This window comes from Pholcus phalangioides, unplaced genomic scaffold (assembly GCF_987345545.1).
Source record: "Pholcus phalangioides strain wild (caught in Gottingen) unplaced genomic scaffold, Ppha-v1.0 ptg000017l_1, whole genome shotgun sequence".
NCBI lineage: Eukaryota > Metazoa > Arthropoda > Arachnida > Araneae > Pholcidae > Pholcus > Pholcus phalangioides.
Window position 1 is genome coordinate 29,289,883 of NW_028301610.1, and position 27,697 is coordinate 29,317,579.

The 27,697-nt window shown below is 37.1% G+C and overlaps 1 protein-coding gene across 2 annotated transcripts in view; it reads right to left on the reverse strand.

Moving 5' to 3' along the window:
* Nucleotides 1-4,844: 4,844 nt before the first annotated feature.
* The window catches only part of LOC149072872 (uncharacterized), a 33,527-nt gene continuing 10,674 nt past the window's right edge, over nucleotides 4,845-27,697 (reverse strand). The window contains exons 2-4 of one of the 2 annotated variants that reach the window (XM_089246549.1): nucleotides 15,405-17,554; nucleotides 9,426-9,483; nucleotides 4,845-5,989 (exon numbers count right to left, since the gene is read on the reverse strand). In XM_089246549.1, the coding sequence (XP_089102675.1) occupies nucleotides 5,966-5,989; nucleotides 9,426-9,483; nucleotides 15,405-17,467 (2,145 nt within the window). In that variant the 5' untranslated portion in view covers nucleotides 17,468-17,554 and the 3' untranslated portion in view covers nucleotides 4,845-5,965. Of the gene's footprint in view, nucleotides 5,990-9,425; nucleotides 9,484-15,404; nucleotides 20,707-27,697 lie in introns of those variants that run through there. The other variant, XM_089246548.1, reaches the window with a different exon arrangement.

Consider the following 27,697-nt stretch of genomic DNA (forward strand, 5'->3'; position numbering starts at 1 on the left):
TTCCCAGAATCTAACTTCCTTGTCTTTTTCTTGATAAAAATTAAAGCTCACAGTGAACCGGACAAAACAATATACGCAAACAAAAATACATCCGTATGTATTCGATAAATATTTTTCCCAGCTTTTCATCTCAAAGTAAGTAGATACTTTCTTTATTAATGTAACTTTTTGATCCCTGTGAAAGTATTAAACGTTTGTCTTTGCGACGTTTTAACAACAATCAGGCTAAATAGTATGAATAAAATAAGGATCTCGGTAAACCAGAAGAAACCAATTCTGAGCTACCTCGGATGCCCAAAACCTCGTTTAATAGACACGATCCTTGAATACTTGTGGAAAAAAATTAATCCAAACCCCGACACACATAAACTAAACCAGTTATCAATTAAGTACTACAGACACATAATGATAGTCACTTACCCGTAACGAGTCGCACTGCGCTTGCGAAAAATGCATGTGACCGCTCAAACTTTAAATGGCCACATACATGCTATCAGGAAAAAAGCTGAACCTACGCGGCGCAGCTTTTGCCTTCTCACATGTAGGGTTCATGATACGACAGTTTCGGTTTCAGTACATCACAGGATAGTTTTATCTATTCAGACTTAGCGTGTCACCAGTGGGACCAGCCAAATCAGCTTCGTTTACATCAGTGAGGGACCCCCAGATGAGCTCTCTGTAGTTTCTTCTTGTCTCGTTTGATATTATATTTATTTGCCGGCCAATTCGTGAGGAGCCCTCAGTTGGCTCGTACTTTATTCATATCAGCTCAATACTTGCCACCCGGCACTGGACCTGACCAAAGGGACTTTTTTTCCATCCAGAGGAACCCCTAGATAGGCCCTCTGTGGACTCTACTCGATTCACTCAGTACCTTGTTTAGTCTTTAATAGGGCTGGGTATCGATTAAAATTTTTAACAGGTTAATCAAAAATCTTTAATCGATTAATCGAATATTTTCAAATGATATTCATCCATAGCAAACGTAGTGTTGGCAACTATATAATATTGATTAATGTTGTAAAAAAAATATTCTATTCATTTCATACATCTATCCACTGAACGGGTGTAAATAAATATAGAAATAGATTAAGAAATAAAGGCCACTCGGTCGAAGCTATTATAATAGTCTTGAATTTTGATCTTACTGATCGATTCGATGAACTCAATTGAAATTTTTAACTGCGATTAACAATCGCATTTTTCTCCGATTAACCGACCCGATTAATCGGACCAGGCCTAGTTTTTACCCTTGATCTCCTTCGTGTATGCACTGAAAAGGTTGGGAACCACTGCTGGAAACTGAAGCGTCTACAGCCGAGCTCCGATCACTTCAGCAACTTTTTGTGTTCACGAATACGCTTTTAAGACTTGGCGATTTAGGGAACATCAAGCATTCTTCTTTCAAATACTCACGTTCTAAACAATTAATTTGTCTTTCTGTGAACGATTTTAGAAGAAAATTTCAAAGAAAAATCAAAGAAAATTTTGTAACACGCCAAACTTGTATCCTCTGTTAAAATGGAAAGAAACACTACAGTAAAAACATTAAGGTTTTGCCCATTCATGAAAGGTCTGTATTCACGAATGATGATTTTAACTTCATTTACCGCTTGTAATATTCAAACAAGACGATAAAATAAAAAAAATACATTAAAAATTTCAAGCTTTGTACACCCGATTTATGAAACTTTTTGCGTCGGAAACTCATATTTTTCTTCAAATAAAGCATCCCGTACTGCCATAAGCTTACGCAGGGGGGAGGGGGAGGAATTACGTTTTTTCCTGAAAAATGACACTATAATTTCGGCTTGAGGGGGGGGCGCGTATTACTACGTATAAAGATAGACTCTCAATAATCCCTGCAGTAATTCGGTGTTTTTAGGCCGGTTTTCTTCGAGCATAGAAGAGGAAAACATATCAGAACATGTCTATGAGCAGAAGTTTATATTTAAAAATGGGCCTTTGCAATCAATTTTCAGTAATTCGGTGATTTTGGTAACCCAGCACACCCTGGTGTGATATGTGCCAGATTAGCGAGAGACTACTGCACTAATAATTCATATCTCTATTAGTTCCAGAAATATTCAACTCGATCGGCGTTTTTTTTTTTTTCTGCTGATATTTTTTCCGTTTTCTCAATTTTTTTTTCTGAAACACTCAGATTTTAAACCCGCATGTCCGCTACTGAAGACAGTGTCCTATTTACGGGGGAGAGCTTAGCGCCCTATAGCCCAGGGCAGCAAGTTCATAGGGGCCAAGAAAATTAGTAGAATGGGAGAAAGGCGGTGAAATTTGTACAACTCTCAATAAATCCTCCTCTGCCCAGACAGTACGTGACTAGGTGAGTGCGTGCTAGGCTAGTAAATGAATTTTTCATTTCATAATATTTGTTTAAATTTTGTCTCTTCCCATTCATTAATTTGTTAATGTGACATTGCTATTCCAGTACTTTACTAACCACAGTTAATGAAACAGAAGGAAAGTTGTTTTCACCATCAAATGAGTTTATCTGAGTTTCTGTAAAAAGTTCACAATTTTGGTTGCATAATTAGTTCAGAAGAACAAGTCAAGCAAAAAGAATAATTTTTTAAGGACCAAGCAAGTCACTTCACAAGGCTTGTTGATGTGGGGGAAAGATAAAAAGGTATGGAAAAATAGTGGTACTGATAAGGACACGAATGGAAGACCCCATGTGCCGATTAGAAAATCTGGTATTGTAACTTCAACAGTTTGGTTATGGAGAACAGGTGTTGAAAAAAAAAAAACAATGCATAAAGGGAGAAAAACATGCAGAACTAAGATATGTCATGTTGCAAGGGGTTGTATAGTTATTGAAAGACAAAAGCTAACTTTTCATATGGACACTGTCCTCAAAAACCCAATTACAAAGTTGCTACCCTGTATTATCTGGGCCAACAAAAAAAATTAAAACATTTCTAAGTATAATATTCAAAGATATTTGTATTCAAAATCCGACAAAATTTGGGAAAAAACAGCACAAACTAATGTGGGCACACTTCTTTCTTAAATTTATTGTTCCTTCCAAACTTCCCTCCAATTTTTGAATTAAAATATCATTGTGAGTGACCGTGAACAAGTGATAGAGCGCCAGATCAAAAAAATAATTTTTAATTTAGATCTATCTTTGTGATTATTGCACTTAGAAAAGTGGAATTTTTTTGTTGGCCTCTGGAGAGACTGGGCACCATTTTTCTTATTGGGTTTTTGAGGACAGGATGTCCATTCAATATATATAAGTTACTTTTTTTATTTCAATAACTTACAACCTCTTGCAACATGAATGACTTTTTTTAGTTCTACACATTATTTGGATAATTTTTCTGATTGGAAGTATACCTCTAGGATCAATGGTTCATCAGTAAAACTCAAAGAGTGAGAAAGAGAAAGAATAATGTTAGTCAACAAGACTTGTACAAACCTGTTTGTTTTCACCTCGATCTGACTTTTGCTATCTGCTGTGTCTGCGTTTCTCCCTTTTTTTTATTCCTCTCTTCTATGGAGGGATCATCATCATGCCTTTACATTTCAGAACCCCTACGGTCATTTTCTCTATCCTCCTCCTCCACCCCTATGCATTTTTTTTACTCCCTGTCACAATTCTTGTAACTCATCTCTTTGCTCCACAAAGAACGCAACCTTAGCATTCAAATTTTCATGAATGCAGAAATCCAAAGTCTAAACTGGCAACGACTCATCGTCAAGCAATAGGTCAAGTGGTTCTCAAAGTGCGTGTGTGTCATGTCTCCTAGAGGCGCTGCCAATCCTTCCCAAGGGAATTACGGTAAGTTGCAAACATTGATCCACTTGATATACAATGTCGTTTCTTCAAATGAAAACAGAATTTTTTTCAAGGCAACTATCAACTATGTACTTCATTTTTTTTTTCTGATGTTGATTCTTCAACATCCTCCCACACGTCGCTTTTTTCTTTTAAAGGGTCGTTCGGATTAAGCAGGTTTTTGGATTAGCAGAGTTCTACTGTATATGCTTCTCATCCCCGTCTGATATATGAAAACTATTTTACAACATGAGAACACTCTCTACCTTTGCATAGTAAACTTCTGCAAACAAACTATAGTAAAGCAAATTTTCATTTGTTGAAAAATGCTCCACGACTCCTTATATTGTAACATATTTATGGCAATATGTAAGTATTGTGGTACTGTAGCATGATTCTCTTGCCCAATAGTAAAATATGAGTTACTATATTTTTGGCATAAGCACACAGCGAGAAGAGGAGAATCAGAAAAAAAAAAAATCTGCTTTATGCAAGCATAAGATTGATATTGGTGTAATTTCCTCCTGAAAAGTTATCCATCATTTTTCAGGATGAAATTTAACCACTGTTAAGTTGTCTTTCACAAATAAATACTTATTAGGAAATACTTGCTAAATGCTTAAAACCAATTCTGGGTAGCTGAAATGAAATCCAATCAGCTATTGTTATCAGCTTAATGTTATATGACAATGGTTATCAATTTCTTGGAAATTGTGTTTTTTCAAATAAAAAATACAATGCAATATAATTGCATCAGTATTAATCACAGCAAGCCTAAAAAAAAATTCAGAAAATAAGCGCTGTGGTATACAGTTCAAGAAATGCAGTACTTTTTTCAGAATCAAACCACATAATCAGGAACAATGTGTGTAAAACCAAAGCATTTTGTCAAACCAAATAATTTTTACAAATTTTCAAGTGTATATATATATAGACAAATCTTTATTTTATCTTAAATAGTTCATACTTAAAAATTACAATCATACAAAAGAGACAATATATATGAAATATAACAATATAAAAAAAACTTGTTTCAATCAACCTTAGAAACACTGAACATACAACAATCAAAACTGTAAAAGTTTCGCAGAACCAAAAACTTGGCAACAAGACATACGTAATCAAAAATTGAATGAAATGGCTTGTTGAATAGAAGAGCTATTACAAATTTTGAATCGTAAATGGTCAGGAATAATATCTTTACAAGCTCAATATAAAATTATTTGAAAGACTAAAATTATAAAATTATGTTACAATCAACCTTAGAAACACTGAACATACAACAATCAAAACTGTAAAAGTTTCGCAGAACCAAAAACTTGGCAACAAGACAATCAAAAATTGAATGAAATGGCTTGTTGAATAGAAGAGCTATTACAAATTTTGAATCGTAAATGGTCAGGAATAATATCTTTACAAGCTCAATATAAAATTATTTGAAAGACTAAAATTATAAAATTATGTTACAATCAACCTTAGAAACACTGAACATACAACAATCAAAACTGTAAAAGTTTCGCAGAACCAAAAACTTGGCAACAAGACAATCAAAAATTGAATGAAATGGCTTGTTGAATAGAAGAGCTATTACAAATTTTGAATCGTAAATGGTCAGGAATAATATCTTTACAAGCTCAATATAAAATTATTTGAAAGACTAAAATTATAAAATTATGTTACAATCAACCTTAGAAACACTGAACATACAACAATCAAAACTGTAAAAGTTTCGCAGAACCAAAAACTTGGCAACAAGACAATCAAAAATTGAATGAAATGGCTTGTTGAATAGAAGAGCTATTACAAATTTTGAATCGTAAATGGTCAGGAATAATATCTTTACAAGCTCAATATAAAATTATTTGAAAGACTAAAATTATAAAATTATGTTACAATCAACCTTAGAAACACTGAACATACAACAATCAAAACTGTAAAAGTTTCGCAGAACCAAAAACTTGGCAACAAGACAATCAAAAATTGAATGAAATGGCTTGTTGAATAGAAGAGCTATTACAAATTTTGAATCGTAAATGGTCAGGAATAATATCTTTACAAGCTCAATATAAAATTATTATGAAAGACTAAAATTACAAAATTAGGAAAAAAATATGCAGGAAACAAAAGTGTTCTTAAACAACTTTACTAATTAGAACTGGAAGTTCAAGCTGGACTGGGATCAGGTGACTGAAAAAAATAAATATACATGTACACACATATGAAGTATAGATTTAATCATGATAAAATACATTTCAAAGATAAAAAATTGTAGAATTAGCTCTTTTTTTAATTTTATTCTACTTGAAAATACCACACAAAAACAAACACAACAAAAAGACAATTACAAAACAAGCACTCTTTGACTCCAAGGGATATGATCCTAGTGACTAGATTCATAGCAACATTACAGTGTTATTAAACAGTTTATTTTATTTAATAATTCATATCTGCTATTTCAAACACTATTTTTTATAGCTTTAATACTGTTAAATTCATTGCATAAACTTGGAGCAAGAAAGCATAAAGATTTCCTGTAAGTAATGTGTTTTTACTGGTGTGATGGTACAAGATTCTATTTGCATAGTACTTCTTTGTACTGTATAACTGTTTTGCTAGAATACCAATCAGGATTTTTCTTGAAATTTATATCAAATCAATACTTTGCATAAGCGAAGTTGACAAGTATTGAAATGAATGAGTGATACACTGTCTTGTGAGATATTTATTTATTCAATATGCCTGGCCAAGACCTATACAAGGGAATGTGGTGGTGAAATTTGACAGAGGAGACAGCTGCTGTTCAAATAAAATTGGAAACTGTCGTACAATCAATAGCCTAATGTTTGATGGGAGATTGTTCCAATTGGTTATTTTTCAAGGAAAGAAACTAAATTTGAAACGGTCTGTGGATGCAAAGATGGGTTTCAAGTTTTGGGAAATGATTAATTCTATTGGAAAAGCATGAAGGTTGGGTCTAGAATATTGGAGGTGTCGATATGAAAAAGGCCATGGAGGATTATGAAAAGGAAGGTTAATCAAGAGATATATCTACGGGTGGAAAGCGGTTGGATAGCGAGTTGTCGCTTGAGTTCAGTAATGGAGGCGGATGGCCACCAGCAGTTTAAAATTAAGTCGTATTGAAGGGCGGTCAAAAGTTTCACAGACATATGATAGTACTGCAAGGACATAGGTTTGGAAGCAGAAATATCTGAGGTGACGGGTGGAGTTTTTAAGGTTTTGACGAAGAAAAAAAAGATTGTGGAGACACTTATGAAAGGCGTAATAGACATGGAGGTTTTAACAGAGGTTAGCAGAAATGATTACACCCAGATATTCATGAGAAACCTTGATGATTACAGAGTTGTCAGGGGTGGGAAGGGATAAAGTTGTTTTTGGAGAAGAAAAATATAGGATTTCAAGCAGTTTTTGGAGCAGCAAAGTTTTAGAGCAAGGATGTATGAATTGGAGCAATAAAATTATTGACAGAAGAAAAAACAATGAATTAAAGCAACAATATTTGGGACTGATGACAAAAATGAGAAAAATTCAGTTATAAATAAAGAAAAAAAAGCAGCCATATTTTGTTGTGACGAACTTTTCACACCAGTCTATTTAAGATGGCTCGCACTTTGTGCTTGCTGAGGACATTATTTGTTGTCTAGAACAGCAGCGATTTAAATAGGCCAAAAATTTTCTATAACAAGTTTTCAATTTTTTCTTTCTTGAATTAATTTATTTCAATAGAAAAATCTTAATTTTTGATATTTTTACTTTTGTGTATAGTAGCTGGTGCCACCTATCTTCGAAATCATGATGCGTGGATATGTTACTGGGTGTATATTTGTTATAGGTCTGCTGATTGCCATGACATTTATTTTTTTTTAAAGGAATAACAGACTTGAAATTTAAAAACCACAGAAAATCGTATTTAGCCAACCATTACTGGAAAGTGCGCAGGTGTCAAGTTGCACTTTAAAAAGGCCTGGAAATGCTGCCGATTTTAACCCACTCTCAATAAATTGATATATCCTGCATTTTATTGTTAGAATTATATTACAGAATCATTAGATTGTAAATAGTTGGAACTTCAAAGACAATTTTTTCACACTTTTTGACAATCATTTTCTTTATTCACTCCAGATTCTGCGCCACTCAGAGTAATGCCTGCTCCAATACAGGCGAGTGAATGATTATGGTTTTGAAACCATAAAACCTTTAGTGTTCTTTAGTAAACTAGGCAGTGTTTATGTGCTCAGGAGGTGCTACCACTTATGTTCCAAATTGGAAGTGAAAAACTAATGATGGATGAATATAAACAATTGCTTTTTTTTTCAATCTTATGGGCATAATTCCTACTTACTTTCTTGTTATACTCAGAAAGGAATTGTTGCAAAATTGGAAAGAATTTCCACTTATTATTTGGTGACATGGGCAACTCAACACTCGTTATTCGGTACCATTGGCAATTCAACACCCATTATTTTGTGACACTAACAATTTAGCACTTGTAATTTGGCAACATTGGCAATTTAACACTCATTATTTAGCAAAGTTGACAAATTAGCATTCTAATTTGGTGGACTAGCTCTTTTACTCACAGAATTTATTTTTTTTCAAGATACATCAGGATTTGACACAATGACGATCCACCATAGTAATTTCTGATGCTTGCAATGGTGACTTTTGCCAAAAATGGAAATCGCATCACATTTGTGCTTTAAAGTTGAAAGACTGAATGCGTGTATCATCGAACCACACAAACACCAGTTTCAGAATTTTTTCTCATTTTGGGAATACACACTTCAATATTTAATGCATTGAACGTAGTAGAAGAATATTTTATTTTCTTACCCAGAAAACACAAAATGTAATGTCTATATGTAAATGTGTTTCATATATAAGGGGTCCCTGATGAATTTCACATGAAATTTCTTTTCATCTTTTATTATAATACCTACAAAGGTAGTATTGTTCTGCTTCAGTATTTCATCAAGTATTGATGAAGAAAAACAATCATCACGTGCTCAAAGTTCTACTAGATTTAAGATAAGATTCAATGATTTGCATCGCTACATTTTTGGCTATATTAATATCATTATTTCGTAATTAGTAGATCAGTATATATATAAATAAAAGGATACTTTCAATCAGTCGAAGTGAGCATATCTATGTTAGAGGAAATCTGATCCCATGATTTGACAAAATATTTGCTGCTCATGGCTATAAAAGTGCCTATAACATTACCAGTCAATTTGACCAGTAATGATCTTTCTAGGTATAACTAAGAATATCTCGGCAGAATTTTGCAAAAATTTATGATGTTATAGATAGCATAATATTTAAGCATTTTTAGGAAAAGTCTTGAAATTTCAACATTCTAAACAATCTGTTTATAATGAAAATCGAGAAAGATAAAAAATAGTCAAAATGACCAGCGTTGTCCTTCTAGTGTTAAACACATTAGCCTAAAATTTTGAAAATTCTGCCTAGAGCGATTTCTGATGACAAAATAAGCAGTTATCAAACTTTGTTAAAATCATGTGAAACAAAGCTAAGCAGTTGATGTAAGTTACAATGAAATAAAAAATTTAACACTGAGATGTGAAATTAGATATATACTCACTGGACTTGAATCATGACACCCTTTCTTCACATTCTTTCCAGGACCAGATTTTGTATCCCTACACAATAATCAAATATCAGGGCATTGGAAAAATAGCCAAATAAACCAAGGGAAAAAATATACAAAAAACACATTTTTTCAGAAAATTCAAATAAATATAGTTGACACTATTTATAATGACCCCACATTATAGCGACCATTCCATTACAACGAGATCGGTAGGTTAAGTCCCAAATGTTCTTGTATAACAACTATATGTGTTTTCCTTTTGATATAATGACCTCCCGATGTAATATCAGTTTCAGAAAGAATGGTGGTGGCTGTTATAACAAGCACCAACTGTATAAATCATGCTATTGATGAGAATGATTGTACTCCTAAAAAAAAGGTACAAACATAATCAAGTTCTTCTAATTCCAAGATAGTTTGCCAAACTTAAATCATGATTTAAAAAAAAATTAAATTGGTTATTTGGATCAGATTTTTTAATAAAATTGGATTTTCTTTATTTAAATCAACTGATTTCTTAAGACAAATCTTGTTAATCATTGAGAATGCAAATTTTTACCTAATCTCTCAAATTTAATTCAGCATTAATTAATAAAATAATAAACAACCTACAAGGAACAAATATGAACATTAAAAAATCTGTGTTCAGACGTGCCAACTTTTGAAATCCAGAAATCCGGATTTTCTCCTGAGGGAGGGGGTCCCCCCCCCCCGACACTCATAGACTCCATCAAAAAAAAGGTTCATAAAAAAATTTTTTTTTTTTTAATCAATTAAGAAAAAGTTACATTCCCCCCCCCCTCCCAAGGCAGGTTCTGCATTGCCCCTGAGCAGAATATAATTCCATGTCAGTCTTTCCATGCAGAATAGAGAAATAACATCTACATGCTATTCATAAAGTATAAGTGTTTTCTTTTGTGGATGCTATCAGTGATTGATAATCTTGGATATATGAACTCTTAAAAGCTTTATATGGCTTAAAGTTTTATATTTTCTTTTAGAAGATGTTTAATCGGAAGAAAAAATTAAAAAAAATTCAAATTACAAAGCTGCCGACGAAAAAACATGTTTACCGCGCGGCTGTTAATAGAATACAATAATGATTATACAGTAATTTCGGCAACCAAGGTCATGCCCCCTGATAAATGATTGCCGATAAACGCTACGAAAACGAAGTCGCGTCTTTGCCAGTTGCTTAAATGCGGTCACAGAGACTTTTTTAAGGCTGCTCAATGGAAATGACTACTGGCTGTCCTCTATGGGTGTTTTCCCTAACGACGACGGTAATCATCGACGCCACGACAATGTGAAAGCTCGCGTAAAATCTTATTTTCTGCCAAAATCCGGAGAAATTTTAACAAATTCGGAGAGCGGGAAGAAGGATGAAAAATGCAGAGTCTCCCGCCTAAATCGGGAGAGTTGGCAGGTCTGTGTGTTTATAGTGTCACTAGTTGTTACCCGCGGCTTCGCTCGCATGAATTTGGTAACCTGAAAATTGCTTGGAGATGATTCTTTCCAATAACATTTGAATCCCTCGTGACCCTCTTGGGTGTAGCATTTCCAGAAATCCTGTCTTGGCGAGTCTCTATATTACAAAATATAATACTGACCAAATTTCATATTTATAGCTTCTGCAATTTCAACTCAGTGATGATTGTTCCATATAAACTTTGAGCCTCCCTCATGACCTATTTAGGGGCCGAATTTAAAAAAAAAAACCTTCTTAGTGAGTCTTTACGTCATGAAATAAAACTACTGACCAAAGTTCATATTCAAAACTTCAGTGGTTTCGGCTCGGCGATGATGAATCAGTGAACATGTCATTATATATATCGATGAAAGGTTGTTGAGCCCAAATAAACTTCATGGATAAACATCATGGGCGGAGATAATGGGAACATTTCTTTCCCCCACCCGGGACCTGGAGTCGCCTGATCTAATGTATATGTGTATATATGAACTAGCTGTTACCCGCAGCTTCCGTAACCTGAAAATTACTCGTAGATGATTCACCCATATAATTTGAACCTATCACGATCCCATTGAGGGCTGAATTTTTAGAAATCCCGTCTTGGCAAGAGTCTATATTATAAAATATAATACTGATTGAATTTCATGTTTATAGCTTTCAGCGATTTGAGCTCAGCGATGATTGTCCCATATAACTTTTGACCCCCCCCCCCATGTCCCCCTTACAGTATGAATTTCAAAAAATCCATTATTAGTGAGTTTTTCACATTATAAAATAAAACTACTGACCAAATTTCATATTTATAGCTTTGGTGATTTCGGCTCGGCAATGATTGTCCCATATAACCTTTGAGCCTTCCATGACCACTTTAGAGGCCAAATTTAGAAGAAAAAACCCTCATAGTGAGTTTTTGCATCATGAAATAACACTAGACAAAATTTCACAAATATAGATAACTTCAACGGTTTTGGCTCAGCATGATTTCTCTGTATAACCTTTGAACCCCACCTATGACCCTCTTAGGGGTCGAATTTTAGAAAAATTCCTGCTTGGAGAGTCTTTGCTCCATGAAATGAAACTACAGACAAAATTTCATATTCATAAATTCAGTGTTTCAGCTCGGCGATGATGAATCAGTCAGTGAATCAGGGGAGGTCATCTGATTATCATCATCATGCCTGCCCCCCCCCAGACCTCCAAGCCCATCTCCACCTATGATAAACACATTTTTCTTATATAGAGTGCTTTTATTTATGTGAGGGTTTTCCCACTTTTCATATTAAAATTTCTAGTCAAATGGTATTTATGTTGGTACAACATCTATTATCATTCTGAATCAGCAAATTAAAGGACAGAATTCAAGACTTTTACACAAAAACTGATTTCTGTTTTTCAATCAGGAGAAACACAGTCCCCCCCCCCCTTTCTATGATGCATTGCAAATACTTGTGCAGTTATATCCCTTTAACTTCCTATATTTTTTTGCAATTTTCACCTTGCACAAAATCCAGAAACAGAATAGCTATCTTTCTGCTCTGTATCCAGGCATTAGGTTCAAGTCTACCTTTATGAGATCTGCTATATTTCTTTTAATGAAGAACCAGAGTTGGCAGGTTTTTGATAGTTTAAACCGTCACGTCAAGAACTTTGAATTTTGCTTTTCAATATAAAAATTCCCATTGAAAATTCATTGATTGCATTAAATGTCCAAAAGTGACTATGTTATACAAAGAGTAAATACTTAATATGATTGTAAATAATTTTCTATTTCTTACAGAATCATTTTGGACAATATATATATATATATATAGTCCATGTTTAAAGCTGGTCATCACATATGTTTGTTGAGTTAACATTTTATAATTAGTTTCAATAGTGTAGAACGTAGTTTCCCAACCTTTTTTGTGTCCCATCGCCCCCTTCTTCAGAAATTTTTTTCTCCCCCCCCCCCAAACAATCTAACCCATAGGATCCTATGTTATATCTGTAGCGTCTACCACCCCCTGGAACTTTCCATCACCCCCAAGGGGGCGTTAAGGCTCACGTTGGGAATCACTGGTGTAGAACATGTTTTGGTTAGGAAAAAGTTTTTAATGCGTTTCCCTGAAAATCTGTAAGGTTCTTCAATGAGCTACTAAGGTTTGCACCAGTTATTTAGACATGGGGTGGGGGATTTCTCTGATTTAGGGCAATGTTAGGTAAAATCTCCTCTATAGAATACCAGTTCAATCTTTTTTTTATCACCGTTATTGTTAAGTACAGCCCGGTGGCTTGAGTAGGAAATCAAGTTTGTACTGTCCCATGTTAAGCACTGTTGACCCAAGTTAGAAAATGCATTGTCAATGTTACGTTCCTGAATGTTTACATGCGGTACACTGTGTATAATCCATTCCCGATACTAGCTCAAATGGGAAGCTGTTCACAATTATTTTTATGAGAACTTACATGGGTGAAACATATGTGATCTTATTTCCTGATGTTTATGACATTAATGAAGTTTCAAAAAGTGAGATAAAGAGAATTTTAAAACCTCTTAGCATCCACTGAGATTTCTACACTTTTGTCCTCTGGCTTTTCAAAAACTTCAATGTTTTCTTTATTCATTTATATGTCAGCCAAAGTCGCTACACACATTAACATTGTTCAAGTTAGCTACTTCCTAAGTTCAGCTGTTCTTTTTTTTTAAAGGTGTGCTGTTTTTTGTGATATTTTCTTACCAGAGAACTTACTATGTGATAAGGGATTTGTCATAAGGGTTGCGACATAATTTTTGATGAATAAAGTGATTTCTGAACTGTTTATAGTATGGTGTTGTCTTGGGATTTTCTTTAGAAAGACTTAACCTGTTCCAAGTAAAACTAAGGCACTTAAACATGTGACAACACACAAAAACTATATTATCCTAAGTTATGGTGCCTGTACCTAACCTGGGACAAATGCCATTTTATTTTTTAAGCTCTAAATATATATATACCTGAAATTTTCACAACAAATAGCTTAGACATCCTGTCAGAGAATGTGGGTTTTAATGGTAATGTTTCGTTGAGGGGTTGAATTTTCAATGCAAAGTTTAAAATTGTCCCAAGTATGGACACTTGACTGTAACTCTGGATTTATACAACCAAAGCTACAAAAATTTAGATTAAATTAACTTTCAAAAGCACAATGCAAAATGTGTAAATTACAAGGTCCAATATAAATAAGTCAAGGTGAAAACTGGATGGTTTTACTGCGCTGCCCATCTTTTTTAAAGGGATTTATTTACATTTTACTGTTCAATGCCAGCAAGAGTTTTTGAAAAATGAAGCATTTTCATTTCTAGCTTTTCAAAGCTTTGTAAATATTTTTTATGCCTCTGCATGTCCTAATGATACAGAAGACAACTGAATGCTATTGGGTAACATCAGAATCACAAAACCTAGAATAAGCAATTTTTCTCCTACCATTCATCAGAAAAAGACAATTATTCACTTTTTGAGTGAAAAAAAATTCAGTGGTGTAATCGCAGAAGGAATACAACTTGCCTTGCAAGCATCGAAGTGTGCCTAATGTGATAAAAAAAATGTGGATGTCATCAATTCAGTGAAACCCCTTGAGTCGTGAATGAGAAGGGATTTTCTTAGTCCTATAGTATAGAGCACTTGTGTGGCATCTTGACTCATTAAGACTATAGAAATGGCATGCAGTAGGAAAACATGTTATTGCTTTGATCAAATAAACTTAGAAGATTATTACACAACTAGTTATTAATGACTTATATCTATCAATAACATCCTGAAAGATAATGCTTATGAAGAGAAAAGAAAAACAATTTTTTTGCATAATTTTTGATTGTCCTTACACATTTTTTCAGATTTTGACCTTTACTATAATTTTAACAATGTTTTTCTCAAAAAGTGCTATTTTTAATGGAAAATGTTCCACTTGTAGTTACCACTAATACATCTACAAGCACTAATTTTCAAGATATATAAGTTTTTCTGTTGTTCTTAAACTTTTTTCCAGCACCTTTTATTCCTGCAACTTGGATTACTAAATTAGTTGTTTGCTACCCATGTGAGGGCCTGTAAACAAGCATTAACGCATGATGTGGCCCTACTTTAATGGGATGAAATGTTCTTTCTTAACTTTCATTTCAAGTGCACAGACCTGTTTCTTCTGTACGCTGAATGGCAATGCACCATATCTACCTAAAATGTATTTCATGATTTTGCAAGTACACAAGCATATTTTCATCGCGAGCAGCTTAGAGGGAATAATGGTGGCATGGGACTTATCCATTGGCATCAGAAATTGGATGCTGTAGGTGCTCAAGCACCCCCCAAAATTGATTTAGAAATCAATATTTTCTATATAAATTAAGAATGAGCACCCAAAGGTTTGAAACACTTTCAAAATGCCACTGGACTTATCTGGATTAACAAAGACCCCATACAGATGGATGTATAATAACATGACACCTTACCGAGATATTCAAAAATAATAGGTAGCCTATTTACCTCTTTGAAGCTGTCGCTGACTGCTGCGCTCCTTGAAGAGGATGGGCTTTAACCGCATCAGGAGGACAAGCTGGAATCACATCTGGAGCGTCGGCTTGAACCGGCTTTGCAGGACCAGCTTGAACAGCCTTTGGGGTATCGGCTTGAATCAGTTTTGCAGGACCAGCTTGAACTGGCTTTGCAGGACCAGCTTGAACCGGCTTTGCAGGACCAGCTTGAACTGGCTTTGGAGCGGCGGCTTGAACCAGCTTTGCAGGACCAGCTTGAATCAGTTTTGGAGCGTCGGCTTGAACTGGCTTTGGAGTGTCGGCTTGAACCGGCTTTGCAGGACCAGCTTGAACTGGCTTTGAAGCATCCGCTTGAACTGGCTTTGCAGGACCAGCTTGAACTGGCTTTAGAGCGTCAACTTGAACCGGCTTTGCAGGACCAGCTTGAACTGGCTTTGTAGCATCGGCTTGAATTGGCTTTGTAGCATCGGCTTGAATTGGCTTTGTAGCATCGGCTTGAATTGGCTTTGTAGCATCGGCTTGAATTGGCTTTGTAGCATCGGCTTGAATCAGTTTTGCAGGACCAGCTTGAACTGGCTTTGGAGCATCAACTTGAACCGGCTTTGCAGGACCAGCTTGAATCATTTTTGGAGTGTCGGCTTGAACCGGCTTTGCAGGACCAGCTTGAACTGGCTTTGTAGCATCGGCTTGAATTGGCTTTGTAGCATCGGCTTGAACTGGCTTTGCAGGACCAGCTTGAACCGGCTTTGCAGGACCAGCTTGAACCGGCTTTGCAGGACCAGCTTGAACTGGCTTTGGAGCGTCAACTTGAACCGGCTTTGCAGGACCAGCTTGAATCAGTTTTGGAGCGTCGGCTTGAACTGGCTTTGGAGTGTCGGCTTGAACCGGCTTTGCAGGACCGGCTTGAACTGGCTTTGGAGTGTCGGCTTGAACCGGCTTTGCAGGACCAGCTTGAACTGGCTTTGTAGCATCGGCTTGAATTGGCTTTGTAGCATCGGCTTGAATTGGCTTTGTAGCATCGGCTTGAATTGGCTTTGTAGCATCGGCTTGAATCAGTTTTGCAAGACCAGCTTGAACTGGCTTTGGAGCATCGGATTGAATCGGTTTTGCAGGACCCGCTTGAACTGGCTTTTGAGCATCGGCTTGAATCAGTTTTGGAGGTGAAGGATAAGCGTGAACCAGTTTTGGTTGATGAACTATAACATCAGCTGGAGCCGGTTTTGGAGGTGGAGGATAAGCGTGAACCAGTTTTGGTTGATGAACTATAACATCAGCTTGAGCCGGTTTTGGAGGTGGAGGATAAGCGTGAACCAGTTTTGGTTGATTAACTATAACTGGTTTTAGAGGTTCTGGTTGAACCAGTTTTGGAGGTTCCGCTTGAACCGGTTTTGGAGGATGAGCTTGAACCGGTTTTGGAGGTTCCGCTTGAACCGGTTTTGGAGGACCTGCTTGAACCAGCTTTGAAGGACCTGCTTGATCCAGCTTTGAAGGACCTGCTTGATCCAGCTTTGAAGGACCTGCTTGATCCAGCTTTGAAGGACCTGCTTGATCCAGCTTTGAAGGACCTGCTTGATCCAGCTTTGAAGGACCTGCTTGATCCAGCTTTGAAGGACCTGCTTGATCCAGCTTTGAAGGACCTGCTTGATCCAGCTTTGAAGGACCTGCTTGAACCAGCTTTGAAGGACCCGCTCGAACCAGCTTTGAAGGACCCGCTCGAACCAGCTTTGAAGGACCCGCTCGAACCAGCTTTGAAGGACCCATTCGAACCGGTTTCACGCGATGAGGAACTGGTTTTGGAGCATCAGCTGGTTGTTGCAGTTCTTCCTGATGTAACAACTCTAGATCTTTCTGATACTTCAATGCTTGTTTATGCAGCTGTTGCAACTCCTCGAGCTCTTCTTGCTCCAAACGCTCCCTCTCATTGTCCATTTCTTGTTCATGCTGGAGCATTTGATTACGCAGTGTCTCTAACTCCTCTTGCTCTTCTTGTATCTCACATAAAAACTCTTGTTCATTGAGCAGCCGCTCATCTTCTCTCTCCATCCTTAATTCCATCTCTTCCACTTTCTTACGAATTTTTTCTTCTATCCGTGCTATTTCACGTTCTATGACTTCATTTAAGGAGATTCTTTCCTCATTGACCTCAAAAAGAAAATAAGGAAATAAAACATCTCAGTTGAGCATTACTAACTAAAACTTATTTTAACTCATTTGAAACTTAAGAACCCAGTTGTAGATAAAAAAAACTTGGGTCTAATTCTTACAACATAATATGTGAATTGGTGAATTAAATTTTTGTGTCTTTTTTTTGTATTTCTGGATATTTGATGAGCTATTGGGGATTTACAAATCCCAGGCACCAAGTTGCCATGGCTGTGGGCACCACTGGCATAAAGACTATCGCAGAGGCTATGAATATTTTGGTTCAAAGATAAGCTTGATGGTTACGAGACTGTTCCATGGAATTTAAACAAACATTGAGTATTTCTCCAACATTCATCATAACATCAATAAAAAATTACATCACTTTTGATAATATGGAATCCTGGTTAGAAATATCTACTAAAATAAATAGGCCTATGAGGATCAGAAATGCAAGCTCTGAAAATGAGATCCTCATAAAAAAAATGGCAAAATTTCAGGGCCCAAAACACCCAGTAGAAATGGCAACTATGAATTCAGTATAGAAAATTTTGAATTTTTTGTGTGATTGCTAAATTGGAGCCCGAGGACAAATTACACATCAACCAAAATGAAAATGGACTTTGAAAATAGTGACTGACGAAGAGAACCCTCCCCCCTTTTTTAAGCAATCTCCTGTTGTATCTAAAAAAAGGAAGGACTGTGTGCTGCGGGAGTTCTCACATGATGATAATCATAGTAAAAAAAATAAGAAAATGTAGGACAAAGAAAATGCACACAAAAGAACCAAGGAAATAAAGAATTAGCAAAAATGAAGGTCGATTTCTAATATACAGTATGCCTTTTTGTCACAAAGTTTTCAACTATGCCAAAACAGCAATACATCGCCAACACCATCTTCTCTGGCACACATTTTTTAAACATTATTTGGTGTTCCTACTACTACTAAACCAGACATGCACCTCGTCCATATTCCTCTGCAGAACTTTTAACGAATTGGTACATGTTAGAATGTGTGCGTGTAGTGAACCTTTCGTGAAGTTTGTTTCTGCATAATTTTTGTTGTGTATAGTGCTGCCATCAATTTTTCTAACTATGCATGAAGTGTTATGATTGGATAGTATACATTGTAGGCCTGTTGCTCTTTGCAGCAAGATTTTTTAACGGGAAGAACAACTCACATTTGTGCCTTGAAGTTGGGAACCACAGAAAACCAACTTCAGCTGACCACCACTGTGCAGTTCAAACCTGGGTCCTCGTGTTGTGAGTCTGTCACTATGATTACTCGACCACCACAGCGGCAAGGTTTTATTTGTTGTTCCTATCTTTCCACCAGTAACCCTAGCAACACTGTCAAATCTGGTATACCATATATTAGGAATTTACCAAGATTTGGTTGTATTTTTCAAAAGCAGGGGCTTGCATTTTTCAAGTGCAATTTCAAGGAATTTGGTTGTATTTTTCAAGCACAGGTCCAGACTTAGGCAGGTGTGAAAGGTGCGTTCACACCGGGACACAAAATTTAGGGCAGCAAGTTTTCTAAAAGTAACCCTTTTCTTCAGGAATAGGAAATATTTGTCAAAAATTTAATTTTTGTCCCCTGAAACTAACATTTTGTGGAAAATGAAACAGCTTCTAGTTTTTCAACCCCAATAATATCAAAGCACTGATAGATATTATTTACAATAGGTGTGAAAGAATTCCAAAGAGCATATGTGTAATAAATTGTGTTGGGATCGAAACCCTCCTCTCTCCTAATATTTGTAATACTTATGGAAACATTGAGGTTGAGCGACACCCCACTAATATTTCTGAGTTCTCCCAACATTTCCAATCAGGGAATTGAATTCCAACTGGATGCATGGTTCGCTGGGGCCAGCATGAATTTTGGCACCTCCTCCTAATGTTGGAGTTAAAGGGTGAAATTTGTGCCTTCTCTGGTCCGATGACTGGGGCAATACACCCGCCTGCACCCTTCTAAGTTGTGGCTGTTTCTAATATACATTACAACTATGAAAATGAATATAATAAAAAGGACTTTTTAAAAGGTACATTCTCTTTTCAATATATATCCTGATATTCTGTACTCCATCACACTGCCTGTACAATTTTCATTACATACTCTATAACCAAAGCTGCCAAATTGCTGTTCGTAACTCGGAAAGTTTGTAAGTCAGGGAGTAATTTAATAAATTTTTTTAGAGGGGTGGGGGGGGGTCCCGCAATTTTTCTTTTTTGCATCGGGCCGCGAAATTCCCGGCCCTGTATGGTTAATTAAGTACTTCTAGCTTAGTGGGCTCCAGAAAAATCACTTTACGTGGAGGGATCCAAAATGGTGGTAATAAGGCCCTGATATAGGAGCCCTCATGCAAATAAAAGATCTAGTACTGTGAGTTTCACACATATGTAAATACTTGTATGTATACAAGTAGGCCTATGTAAATACCCAGGGGCTTCCAGTGCAAAGGGGGCCTTGCAAAATTTATATCGGGTTAAAGTTTCCCAAAGTAAACATGTCTCACTAAGTAGGGGCTTCAGAAAAATCACTTTGCCCAAGGGCCCAGGATGCCGTTAAGACGGCCCTGCCTGGGTCCTCAAGGAAATGAGATCTGCATGAAATGTTTGACAGCAAAGTATGTAAATTAGTAGGTAGATATTTCTGGGGGGTTTCAGAAAAAATCACACGGCCTGGGGTCTTATACAGGGCCGTCTCAACACTAGAATTACCAGAGCAGTCTTTTTGACCGCCATTACAAAAATTTGCAATACTGCTCTAAATGTCTATATATTTTTAGATTAAACAAAATGCCATAAAAACTAGAGCTACCTGTTCTGAAATATTGTCCTATGAGGGTTTTTAGGGAAACACGGCCCCAATCCCACGAATGAAATATATTATGTTCATATATTTTCAAATTAACACTACATATTTATTATCCATTGAACATAAGTTGCTTTATGACAATCAAAAGACACCCCCCCCCCCTGCACTCAAGGGGTTCTAATAAGGCAAAACAATGAAGAGTTACTAGGAATATATAAGGAATTCTCTATAAAGTATGCGGGGTGGGAGGGTACATTCATTGCTTTGTATGTTTTGCGTGAAATATTGAGAGCACACTTCACAAAAAATTCTTATGAAATCAAATGACCTGAATCCTTGGAGTTCCACCCGGGCCCTCCCCCCCCCCCCCCCAATCCCACCTGGAGCAGTCAAGAGATTTTACTTTTGAGATTATACTCAATTTATTAGCATAAAGTTAGATGCTATCGCAATTGGCAAAAAACATTATCATTTTTATATAATTGTATAATGATGTCAAAATAGCTGGGTTATACAGTATATAATAGGGGTGATCAAATGAAAAGGTACGAAACGACACGGTGGGTACAAATGTAGACTTTATTCAAAATATACACCATAGGCCTGAGCACAACGATCCCACTGATGAACAAGCCGCAGGATTCCTTGTTCCCAGAATTCCTGTGGCCGTGACGAAACCCAGTCCTTCACAGCGTCCTTGAGTACGTCATCCAAGTTGAAGCGCTTCCCCTTCAGGTGTTTCTTCAGTGAACCAAACACATGGAAATCGCAGGGCAACATGTCCGGACTGTAGGGCGGATGGTCCAACGGCTCCCACTTGAACTTGGCCAGTTCCATGTGTGTGACTTTGGAGACGTGTGGACGCGCGTTATCATGGAGCAGAACCACACCCTTCGTGAGCAGCCCCGGTCTTTTGTTCTTGATGGACCTGCGTAGGCATCGGAGTGTCTCACAGTACACATCGGAGTTAATTGTTTTTCTGTGCTTGAGGAATTCCACAAGTAGCGGACCTTAAACGTCGAAAAAGACGGTGAGCAATACCTTGCCTGCTGACGGCACGGCTTTGAACTTTTTAGGGGGAGGTGACGGCGCATGCTTCCACTGTATGCTGTCCCGCTTTGTCTCTGGCTCGTAGTGATGGCACCAGGTCTCATCACCTGTGACGATCCGCTCCATGAAAGCGGGGTCTTCCTGATACCGAAACAGATGTTGCAGTGCTAGCCCCATACGCAGTTCCTTTTGCTGGTCGGTGAGCTGCTTCGGAACCCAAGCGGCACACACCTTCCGATATCGCAACCTGTCGTGAACAATTGTCCACACGGTTCCATAGCTGACATCCACCTTCACCGCCAACATTCGCAATATGACACGCCGATCACTTCTCATTAGGTCGTCCACCTTGTCGATGAGATCGCTCGTGATGACAGTGTTTGCCTGGCCTGGTCATCACCCACACTCTCACGGCCTGCACGAAAACGGGCACTCCATTTTCCGACAGACTTGTCAGAGACACATTTCTCCCCGTAAACTGTCACCATCCGGCAATGAATAGCTGCCGGTTTCTCACCTTCCGCTGTCAGAAATCGGATAACACCTCGCTGCTCCTCAATCGTCGAATTTTGCAACACGAACGCCATCTTGTCCTCATACGGATTGTCACATCATTTGGACGGCGCTTTTGATAAGAGCCTCTGCTCTCTGCTGCACATGCGGGCGCGCGCTCCGATCCCAGTCAGAGACTCCAATCGCATCCCGAGATGTCTCGCTACGTTCTCCCATGGTGAAATACGCAATATTTAACTGTTACGTTTTTACGTCGTTTCGTACCTTTTCATTTGATCACCCCTTGTATGTAAAGACAGATTATTTGAATGCAATTCTACTGCCTTTTAGAAATTAGCCTATCTTTTTTGAAACACCCTGTATGTATTACACCTGAAATGTAACCAAGCATGGGCAATTCTATACTCTATTTTTAAAAGAAAAATAATTTCATTAACTGAAAAATGCATTCATAGTGTACTTGAAATCTCCGACTGCAGTCAAAGGACAGCTTGGTAAGTGTTAAGAGCATCATGGGGCCCCAGGGCTGATAGACTTTTCTGAGGCCTCTTACCTTACGTAGTTATGATTTGCTTACAAATTTGCATGCTTAATCTCAAAAATTTTCATACTTCATTATTATGAGCTTCCCCCCCCCCACCCGGGTGGGCCTATGCGTTAAGGCGACACTGGGGCCCATGACTCTTAAGACGGCCCTGCATTCCGCGCTATCGAATGGAAAAGTAGCCGAAATTTCAGTCGGAAATTACCCAACATTCGAGTTACACACAACATTCGAATTACCCAACATTCGATGAGTACCCAAAAAATCGTTGAACAATGGCGTCCACAAAAACTGTAACGGGGGGGGGGGGGGATATATGGGATAACAAAAATTCTATTGCTCAATCATTTTGGTTACCCCTTCCCCCGGAAATATTTCTAGCTACTGCCCCCTAGCATACACATTTCTGGTAATTAACGGTAAAATGAAAACATCGGCATCGAAAAATGGATTTACCACAAAGTAAGGCTCGACCCTTTCTGCATCTTCCTCTATGCGGCATCTACGCACCCGCCAACGACGAAACCAACGTACACGATGGCGAATAAAGCGTCTAAAGCGCGAAAAACATTTCCCCATTTTGATGAAACGTCTAAAAATTCAATCAAACGAACTCAAAATATACGTCTTCACCAACGACTTCACGGAATGGCGTGGAATTCAATATGGCGTCGCTGAAGATATATTTTCCCGCCCAATCCTTTATTTCAGAAGATATTGAATAGCCTTTGTAACGGCTGAATATATTCACTTTCTCGTTTGAATTTTCTTCACTTATGAAGGTCAGATGTCTTCACCCTTTCAAACTTGACGGGCTATATTGAATCTTCCCACGAAACCCGCAGGCCACCAACTCAAGTAATTTAGTTAGGTAATTCTTAATGATGCTTTTTGGATCACGTGATATTCCCCTCTTACTTGAGGGACATACAAGATAACCAATATGGCAACTTCCTGCTCGACTAACGAAACAAATCTAAATTAAAGAAACTTTTTTTTTCTTTTTGATGGGCGCTAGATGTTTCGAAATTTTTCTTGAAGTTCGTTATCGATCTGCCTGTTTTTGATTCAAAAAATACTTGATAAAAGCTGCCGAATTTCTTCAATGTAATTTATGGGCCTATAATTAATTTCAAAATATCCTAAACTATATAGACTAATGCACTTGGATATTAAAAGAGAATACGGAGACATTTCAAAGGTTTTTAACAGCTGGCTGAAGCTAAGATATATTTTGGAAAGAGAAAATTCAATTGCCTCTGTGGGGAATCGAACCCACGTCCTTTCACTTTCCGGGTGAACGCCCTAGACCGGTGTTTCTCAACCGCCGGGCCGCGGCAAGGCACTGGGCTCTGACATCAGTCAAACCGGCCAGTGAATATACTTGTATATATAACTCACCGATCCATTTATACCTCATTAGGCGTGCTTATTACCGGGCCTTCTACTTACATAAAAGAAATCAACCGGGCCACGGTCTTCCAAAGGTTGAGAACCACTGCCCTAAACCACTAGACTAGAGGCAACGAATATCTCAATCTTTCCTTGGAGCTCGCGTGCACTGAACGGGATCGTACATGGACGGTCAGACCTAACTCAGGCCAAAGCTCACATTAATTTTCATTTTCGTGCTTGAGAAGATATAAATAAAAAGTTGAAATCAATGTTAGGGGTCATTCAAGTATTACGTCAGCATCGATGGAGGGGGGTTTCCGATTTGCTGACTTTTGGTGACAAGGGGGAAAGGGATTTGGATGATGCTTACGTCATCAACCACCCTTAATGAAAATATGAAATATTCTTAATGGCATCTTACTCGGTGCGCCAAAAACGAGAAACATCTTTCGCTAGTTTGTGGGCATCTGAACTAACATTCTCCTTAATGAGAGATATAGATGGCTTTTTTCTCAGCCAGAGATATCAAGGAAACAGTTATTTTCCGGATATTATGCTGAGGTGAGCTCGGAAAGAAAAGTCATCACGTCTCCGCCGGGACTCGAACCCAGGCCCTCTTGCATACCGGGCAAGCATGCTACCATCTACACCACTGGAGACACATGAATCTGCCTTCCAAATTTCACGCACTGTGTCGTGAGGCGCTGAAGTAGAGGCATTAGTAGCCTCTCTTAACTTCAGGAAATGGCCCCCCGGGTGGGACGGTTTAGAGAGATTCTCCTCTAGAAGAGGTTAGAGAGACGGTTCTCCTTAATGATAAATCCTTTACAGAGCCACTTCAGCGATCTCTAAATGTCTCACGGATCTTTCAAGTGCTCTGGAAATGTGTCCGGGCCACTTAAATGCACTGGAATTGTGCCACGGGTCATTCAAGTGATTTGTAAAAAATGCGCCGCTTAGTTCATTTGAAATCGATAACATATAAAGGTATTTTCTTTTTCGAAATTTTAATTAAAAAAAAAATGTTTGCATTAAAAAATATTTTTTTTCGTCTGGGGGGGGCGCATGAGCCCCTTATGCCCCTCTCCCTCCCGCGTACGTTTCTGATCCCACCAATATGCGTTAGGAGGCAATGCTGACGAAATTTTGCTAACAAGGGGGGGGGGGTCAAAAATGGCTAAAAATTTGCTTACGTAATACTTGAACGGCCCCTTATTGCATGAATATCCAACTCAAAAGTAGGTTAATTAAATTTAAAATCTAATTATTCTAAATTTAATTTTCTGGGCTTCGTATCTCTAAGCGAACTTAATTGTTTCGAAAAATCAAGAATTCAATTCAATTTTTTTAAATTATTGATGTGAAGGAAAACCCCACTAAATTTCTGCATTTCTACGCCCCCAAAATCGGCAATTTTAACAATGATTTCTATAGGAGATCATTTTTGCCTTTCCCTCAAAATGATGCTGATGATTATGACGTCTATTCAAAAAGCCTCATAGAAGAGCCCAGTGCCCCTGCCCGAGTTAAACCATGTAAACAGACTCTAAAATAATTGAAGACTTATTTGTTCTGAATTTTTTTATTAATTATCTATTTTGATTAGCTCTGAAATATTTTTTTTCACTAATTCTAAGTTTTTGATTAATAACTGATTAATAGCCTTTGAATTTTTATGATATAAAAACGAAACGCCGTGGCTGATAGGTTAGAGAAACCTGAATTTCAAGTTTTTTAACCGATATGCAACGACGTTTTATCTTTAGGTCATAAAAATTCGAGCCCTACTGGTAACATTAATTCTGAGATTAATTTCAATCTGAAATCACTTTCAATGTTTCTGAAATTATTTCGGTAATTTTGGAATTTTCATACTCAATATAACTTGAAATTGTTTCTTTCAATAATCATGCAATTTTTTTTTTTTTGATTGTGAAATAATTTCTATCAGAAATTACGAAATTATTTCTCTTACTGAATTATAAGTTGTTTTTTTTCACTAATTCTAATATTATTTATTTGAAAATCCTAAAATTCTTCCATTAATTCTGAATTTTCATCAATTTGTTCTTGGAATTATTTCTTTCATCAATTCCAAAATTGTTTCATTTTATTCTAGAAAATTATTTCTATCATTTATTCTAGAAGTATTTCTTCCAGTAATTCCGAAATTTCTTTAATAATTAAATTAAAAACTAGAATCATTCTAGAATTAATCGCTTTTCTATGTTTTCAACCATTTTTTCTGAAAAGGATCGGTAGGCCAAGACAAAAAGCTCCAAGGGCGATGAGTGGTGATACGGGGTGACTGTTCCCCCTCCATCGTCAGTAACGGAGCCGGTAAATGCGTATATAAAAATTGGCATCATGTTCCTCACCCCCACCAGCCTTGGCGTCTATCTCCGCCTATACCTCAGGCCATGCGTTGAAGACACTCGACTTTTGTGCGATTATACATTTAATACGGTATCTTAAATCAAAATGAATTTTCTCTAAATTTTAAGAAAAAAAAAATGAATGAAAGTGTATAAAAATCGAAATTCACAAGTTTCAACAGGTCACAGTTAACACAGTAATTATTTTTGCCGCTTTTACGTTGCATAAAAAAAGCAATAATAAAAAATACAAAATTATAAAAAACAAATAATTGATAGTAGCTGGTTAATTTTTCCGGCGGAAGGAGGGGACCAAGTGATAGAACAATAGACTCAACCATGTTACTCCACGTGCATAGGTAGGCCTCCTTACCGCAAATTACTGACAAACCTTTGATTCTAGAGCAGCGGTTCTCAACCTTTTTTGAATCGCGGAGCCCTTTTTAGTAAAAAAATTCTATGGCGGAGCCCCGTAGGCCCATTTTTTAATTATTCATTAAAGTTACTGATTTATTTTTTACTATTTAAAAATATTCATAACTATTTTTTAAATTTTACTGGTTTATTTTAACTTACTCGAGCGACCGCGGAGCACCGGTTGAGAACCGCTGTTCTAGAGGCATGCTTCCAAATAGAAAAAGTATTCAAAAATTGGAGAAAAGTTCCTAATTCGCTTAAATGGCCCTTAAATTACTTAATCACTTATCAACTAAATGACGTGTAAATGGTGCTTATCGTCTGCATACATTTTAAAGTACTTGAAAACTTAAAATTTAGTTACCTACTTGACCACTTAACGGATGTAAACGAGCCTTTGGTGGGTTCTCAGCTTCTTTTACCAAAGTTTTTCGCCGCTGATAGATTTGCCGCGAGATAAGAAATTTTGAGTCAAACACCCATCGCTTTTTTTTGTCAAGTGTCACGTGACATCCCGAGGTTGGCTAAAGTATTTTGCACCAAATCGAAGCTGCGTCAAGTTAGCGTGCTAATTAGTTTTCGCAAACACTGTATTTTATTCAAGTACTTCAAAATATAGAAATGAATTACCTTTTGGGTTAGATAATACAATTGAACGACCGACGTTAGTTGACCCAAAATTGCAAAAGAACCACGGCTATACGCGTTTCGGAATGAGTCAGAAAAAGAGTCAAATTCAAACATTTTTGAATTCGACTCTTTTGTCTACAACAGCGAGTAGCTCCCGCTATAAGGAGTATTTTACGATATTTTTCTTTGCTCCTGCTACTGATGAAGGAACTTCATATAGTTCAGAAACGCGTATAGCCGTGGTTCTTTTGCAATTTTGGGTCAACTAACGTCGGTCGTTCAATTGTATTATTTCAAAATATGCATTGCACTTTTAACGGCATAATCTCGTGATTTTACGAATGTCATTATAAAAACAAGCTAGACCATACGCAAATAAACAAATTTTATAAATA